The sequence below is a fragment of the Salminus brasiliensis genome, chromosome 3 (genome assembly GCF_030463535.1).
Source record: "Salminus brasiliensis chromosome 3, fSalBra1.hap2, whole genome shotgun sequence".
NCBI lineage: Eukaryota > Metazoa > Chordata > Actinopteri > Characiformes > Bryconidae > Salminus > Salminus brasiliensis.
The window spans coordinates 6,718,393-6,725,054 of record NC_132880.1 but is presented as its reverse complement, the minus strand read 5'-3'; the positions used below and the strand labels follow the sequence as shown (position 1 = coordinate 6,725,054).

Sequence of the window (6,662 nt, the reverse complement as noted above, 5' to 3'; positions counted from 1 at the left end):
TCTTCCTCTTCTTCCCCTTCTTCTTCTTGAGCCCCGGGGGGAAACGCAGTGGTGAATCCCCGCGTCCGCTCGAGGACAATGTGGAAGTGATGCGTGCCTGTTTCCTGCTCCACCTGTAACCCCCCCCCCACACACACACACCCCACCCCCTCTCTCATTTGCCCCCCCCAACCCCCCCACCATACATACATAACCCCTCCCTTTCAGAAACACACGTATGCTCGCGCACATAGGCGCACGCAGACGCACGCACGCACACGCACGCACTGTAAGAGCGATCGTGCGCTGCTAGGGGTCGGGAGAGGCGCGCGCGCGAGGCGGTTTTGGGTGGAGCAGCCGGGTCGTCGTGCCTCTTCTTCTTCTTCTGCTTCTTCTTCTGCTTCTTCTTCACTGCGGATGCTCGCGCCTGGAGAGGAGAGCGAGCGAGCGAGAGAAAGAGAGAGAGAGAGAGAGCGAGAGAGAGAGAGAGAGCGAGCGAGCGAGCGAGCGAGAGAGAGAGAGATAGATAGAGAGAGAGAGAGAGAGAGAGAGAGAGAGAGAGAGCAAGCGCGCGCGGGAGACAGAAGAGGGAGGGAACGGGAGGAGAGCAGAGGCAGAAGGAGCAGGAGGAGCAGGAGGAGAAGGGAGGAATGGTGTTTGTCAACGTTCCCGCGTGAAACCTTCGCCTTTGACGGGACCATGGAGGAATCCGAGAGCATTCCGTGCGCGCCAGAGGACGGGCTGCTCGCGAGCTGGCGCTGGAACCGGAGCGCGCGGGAGCAGGTGCAGCTGAAGCAGAAGATCCGCGACCTGCCCGGTTTGCTCAAGCACGGCTTACATCTGAGGAAGAAAAGCGTGAGTAGGCTGCACGCTCGCGTTGTAAATAATAATAATAATAATAATAACAACGTCACGCCAATGACTTTTTCTCAAACGTGACAGTCTGTACAGAACCGAGTCGTCCGTTTGCATGTCTGCCAGCCTGCCGGTGACGGACAGCGGGTGGCGTTTTGTTTTTAAAGCCCCCCTGCGGGCATGTCATTCGCGTGACGCTACGTTACAACCGGGCAGTGAAGGTATACGTGTATACGAGCATCTATGCGGTGCAGCCTCCTGTACACGAGCACGATTAGCAGCGCGTTCAGTGGCTTGAGAGACACAGAAATGCAGACTGGGTTTCACGCGCCGTATCTAAGGCAACAGGAATCCTTCAACCCACACACACACACACACACACACACACACACACACACAAGTTTGTATTCCAGTCCTTGTGGGGTGTCTCCACTGACTTCTACAGCCTGTTACCTACCATGACCTGCTGTTAACCCTTAGTGTTGCTGTTCCACACCTAAGCCTGGACCCTGAAGCTCTACCTCAACCTTAGCAACCAACCAACCTCAAACCCGGTGATTCCGTTAGATGTGTTTTCTGTCCTCTAGGAGAGCGCTGTTCCTCAGGGAGAGCAGCCCAATGCCAGTATCTTCACATTTCCCATCCCTGCATAGTGCAAAATACACACACACACACACACACACACACACACACCTGACGCACTTCACTTCAAGCCACTGCCACTGAACTTCCTCTCCTCGTCACAGTCTACCTCACCAAGCGGCTATAAATAACAGCCCCTTTGTCCGAAAGCTTATTTTGTTCAGTTTGAGAACGAAGGACGCCGTCGTTGCAGTCGTTGCCGTGATGTATGACCGCGCAGCACCGGTAAACAACCTTGTGAGAGAGATGCTTGAGTGATGACCACCGGTGAGGCTGTGTTTGCTGTATGACTGATAGCATTGTTGTGGATAACAGCACGACTGACGCTGCCTTACTGCCAGCTGACTGGGAAGGCTTAAAGTGGGAATTCTTCATTTATCAATACTTCAATTGCACACAACTAGTTGACACACACCTGGTTCATGTGTCATGAGTGGCAGGGTTACATCCGGATTAGTGTAAACGCAGCCAAGACGCAGTTAAAACAGGAGGTGGTCCGAGACGCATTGGAGTCACATGTTATAGCAGATCTGTCTCTCGCATTCGACGCATGCCACCACCAAAACCCCTCCCAGTACAACCCAAACACCAGTAAGAATTGCAGCACAACGAGCGAAATTTGCATATTTGCATATACAAGACGGATGAAGGCTCATTTACACTCCCGTTACGCCCATTTCAGACATCATAGCCGGCACTGCCCACATGCTTCTATGCGTCCTTTACATGGATGGCATGGATGTTAAGCAATACATTCACTAGAGGACAGCGCAGAGTCAGAAGTTTATGACCACAACAAACGTGTGGACGGTGAAATGGGCTGTGGTAATGTGCTTACACCAAAACCAATTTCCACTGTATGTTTCTTTTCTGCCAGAGTTTCTTCTTCATCGTGTCAGAATTGCAGTGGTCGTGTTTCGCTGGAACTAGAGCTCAGAAGACACTTCACTAATAGGTTCACTAATTATTTTTAATAGTACATAATCACAGCTGTACAGTATTTGCACTGTAGACACCAATAAATTAAAGCCAGTGGTGATCTGAGACAGCTTCAGTATTCAGAGGTTAGCCTTCAGGCGGGCTGAGCTGCTTTATCATGAACTCACTGACCTCTAGACTTATTCAGTTATTGATCATAAATTACACAATTTTCCCCTTACCTCAGTAATTCAGTCAAATAGCCAATACATGTTTAATGTCCGTCATCCAAAGTTGCAATAGAGTTTGTAACTCGCTCTTTCTGAGTTGGATGGAAGCTTTGACTTTGATTGCTTGGTGGTCCTCTGCTTGTCAACAATGAGTAATGCCTTGTAGTGCTGTGGCGTAGCTACTGTAGTATCTTACTTGACCTTGTATCTTAATATTCGCCACTGTTCACTATTCTGACCTAATGTGAATCTGTCCGTTGTTCTTTACATTGTGTCAAAATGTCATGCCGTCGACCTATAGAAATGCTCCAAAATGACTAAAGATATAATAAAGATATTTAGGCTTTTTCATTCTCTTGTAAAATTGCCATTTTGGAGATACAAGGTTTTTTGTTTTAGGGAAGGTTCCCTAAAGAGCCATGTTGGAAAAAGAGATTTGGAGAACCTTATCTGAATAGCTTTTAGAGCCGTCTCATAATGTAAAGGTTCTTCATACATCTCACATATCTCACAAAAATGGTTCTCTAAAGACTCGGTATTAGATAACTGGTTCTTCTGTGGCAGTTTGTGATAAACTCTTATTATATTATATACTAATAACTGCCATCTTGAAGCCTGAGTTTTGTCTGTATGTTTTCCATATTTATGGATAACAGTTATACAATGTCAGGCACCACATCAGCAGGCCTCCTGAAGGTTGCTGAACATCTCAACACAGCTTGAAGCAGCTGATGATTGAGGCAGGCCGTTTGCACAGTTGGTGGGGAATCAGCTTCCATTATTTGTTAGCTACAGTTCAAAACTCAAGAGCAAACGTTGAACATTAAGCATGTTTTAGTTGATCGACTACATTTTGGAACGAGGAAGGAAAGTCTAGATCTTGGACCTGGAGTCCCCACGGTTAAAGGGGTTAATGCAGAAGGGCAGATCTTCTTGTTTTTTTTAGGGACTAAGGGATTCATCATGGCACCACAAGCCATGTAATGAGCATCCTCCGGCAGCAGAGAGACGAGCTCTTGGAGACAGGTGCACCGGCCCGTGATGAGCGTGAGGCTTTAAATCCAAAGGTGGGCCGTCTCACTGCAGTTTACACTCGGCCTACAGGCTTCAACACAGGAGAGTGTAGGTTTCTTATAAAGGTCAGCTGCAGTGAGTAGGTATGGTAGTGGCTTCCTAAGCCTGTGCTGGGAGTTCCTCTGGTCCCTTTTACCTGCTCCCTGCTAACTTCTCTCAGAGGTTTAGAGGGTCTGGGCATAGGCCTACATTACTCTCGTAACTACATCTCAAGTGCCTCTTGAGATTTGAAGTAGGTTAACAGTAAATGACATAAAATAATGAAATGGTATTGTTTTGATTGCCAGGTTTGCATGTTAACTTTCCAATTATTAAGATATTTTATCTGCAGTAGAATGATTTAGCTGTCTGGCTTTAACTGTAATCTCCATTTGACTATATTAAACATCTCATGACCCCTTTAGAAAGGTACCTAGGACCTTACAGTAAATTGCTATGTTTCTATTTTAAGTTTTACTGGGAAACAATATGGTTTAAATTGAAATTAAAATGTATTTTGACAGTGACATTTCTATTACAGTCTTACAAACCTTCTGCAGTGCCACCATGAACATCCATGGGTTCTTGAAATGACCAAATTAATTGCTGTCTGCCACCAATCTTTACATGTAAACTAGTCATTACAGATCAATCTTGTTTTTTTAAGACAGATAATATTGCGATACTTTGATATATCAGTATTTTCTTACACTTCTACTAGTTACTTAATTAGAATGATTAAGATTAAATGGATATGACTGTTCCATAACCCTATTTTGAACCTCTCAGCCTAATCATCCATAATAATTTGACTTGGTTCCTAGTACTTAGCCCCTAGAACAGAAGACCCACTAACTCAAAACACACTAAATAAACCAGACTACCAGACAGCAACGCTTCAGAAAAAAAAAAAAAAACACTTCTGGTTCTTTCAAAAACTTTGATTGAAAAAGAAATTCAAAGAACTTTTTAATGTCTTTAAGACTTTAAAAGGTTCTTCACACATCTCACATATTTCATTTACATAAGCGTTTCTCTAAAGATTCTCTAAAGATCACTGGTAGGCTTTTTAAAGTGGTTCTTCTATGGCTTTGAAGAAGCCTTTTGGGTTGCTAAGTGTGAAGATGTTCTTCTAACGTTGTCTTCAGATTTAAATGTGAACAGTGAAAAGCAGCACCAGCTACTTTTGCTTCCCTAAAGTATCTACAGTGATAAGAGAGGAGCCTTTGAAAACCTACTCACTACACCAGTAATGCATTATCATAAATTCAAGCTTGTGGAAACCTGTGGAAACAAATTGCCCAGCTCTGAAAGAACTAATTGTACAGACTTATAGCTTCATTTACAGGTACACTCGTCTGAACAATTTCTAAAAATATGCCTCTAAAATATGTTTCACTACTGATGGAATCCAGCAGCTGGCCAATAGCTTTGATTATACTCAATAACAATAACAAGTCCAAACTAGACTGCTAGAAACCATCAAAAAAAATCCATTGTCTGCAGTTGTGGAATTGAGTATGGAGAAGGAATGAAAGGGTTAATGATTCAAAGCAGACAGCATCATCTGTCAAACATGATGGAGGCACTGTTACGGCATGGGCATGTATGGTTGCCAGTGGAATGGAATTCCAGACTTTAGGCAGTCATTGGCAGTCTGAAAATAATCTTTATATGTAAAACTGGGGTGTTACGTTACACGGAAGTCACAGGTCGGTTCACGGCATGGTTTCGGTACCACAGCAGTTGTGCAAATTACAGTTTGTTCCATCTAGTGCTGTATCGTCTCCCCTGAGGTCGTTAATACAGCATGTAGAGTGTTAATTAAGCTGTAAAGTGTAAGCATTACCATGTTCGATGTGTTTCCACACACACACACACACACACAAACAGAATTTTAGTGAAATACTTGTTTATTTTTTATGTTTGTTTCAAATCCAAAGGTGAGAAGACTAACACATAAAGAATAGAGACAAAAACCAGCATCTGAGTCAAGTACTCTAAATGCAGCAGTGAGAGACGGGGAGGAGGGGGGCGGGCAAGACTACAGTTACCATAGCAATAATCCTAAACCACTACATTTCCCATGGTCCCATGCAAATCCAGTGGTTAACAGTTTTATGGTTTCCAGGTGGTGTGTATGCTTGTGAAATTACCGCATTTACCCTAATAGTGTGAACAGTGTAATCTCTATATGACCCCATGCGTCGAACTGTGACCCCCGGTCCGGTACAAATATACATACTGTTACACCCTATACATACTGTTGAGCCTCTGTAAGTGGAGGGACTTTGTAAGAAAGTCTCCACTCCAATCGCATCTCGAAATGCATTGAGGAGCATCATTGTCCGAATACTGTCCGTTTCGAGTGAACACGTTTTCCTGCGTTGTGAGTTGAAAAGGCTGTTTTAGGGCAGGAAACACTCAAGTGTGCAGGGCAGGGGGTTCTCCAGGAGCAGGGCTGGAGACCGCTGGTGTCCCCTCAGCATTTGTGCTCTCCCTGTACTCATTATCTAGTGAGCAGATTGTTCCCCTAAAGCAATGTGACACAGGAGCGTCAGAGCTTTTCCTCTGCTCTGAACAGTGTCGGTACAGCATCTCGTGCTTCAGTGACTTGCTCGGTTGCGCTGGGTTGACGTGTTATACCTTAATTATGTGGGAGCACATCCCACATTTGGAACACAGCTTAAAAGGTTGATGGCAGAGCGAAGCGGGTGGAGCTCCGCCGTCTTGACGAAACTTGTAGAATGTGCAAGATTAAATGAATCGTTGCTAATTTCTCCATATGGCCGGGAGAGGGGTGACAGAGCAGATTAGCTTAAGTGAGTGACTAAATAGTGCATAATGTGGAAGAGACTGACAAAACAACCTCATAAAACATACAGTGCCGAAGGTTTGGGCTCCCCTAGTCACAATATCTATTAGTGTGAATAGCTAAGTGAGAAAAGGATGACCTGATTCCCAGAAGGCATAAAGCTAAAGATG

At 44.8% G+C, this 6,662-nt stretch overlaps 1 protein-coding gene across 4 annotated transcripts in view; it reads left to right on the top strand.

Annotated features, from left to right (window-relative positions):
• Positions 1-339: 339 nt before the first annotated feature.
• Positions 340-6,662, top strand: part of rapgef5a (Rap guanine nucleotide exchange factor (GEF) 5a) — a 97,696-nt gene continuing 91,373 nt past the window's right edge. For 2 of the 4 annotated variants that reach the window (XM_072675313.1, XM_072675312.1), the window contains exon 1: positions 340-834. In XM_072675313.1, the coding sequence (XP_072531414.1) occupies positions 397-834 (438 nt within the window). In that variant the 5' untranslated portion in view covers positions 340-396. The remainder of the gene's footprint in view (positions 835-6,662) is intronic. The other 2 variants (XM_072675311.1, XM_072675310.1) reach the window with 1 other exon arrangement.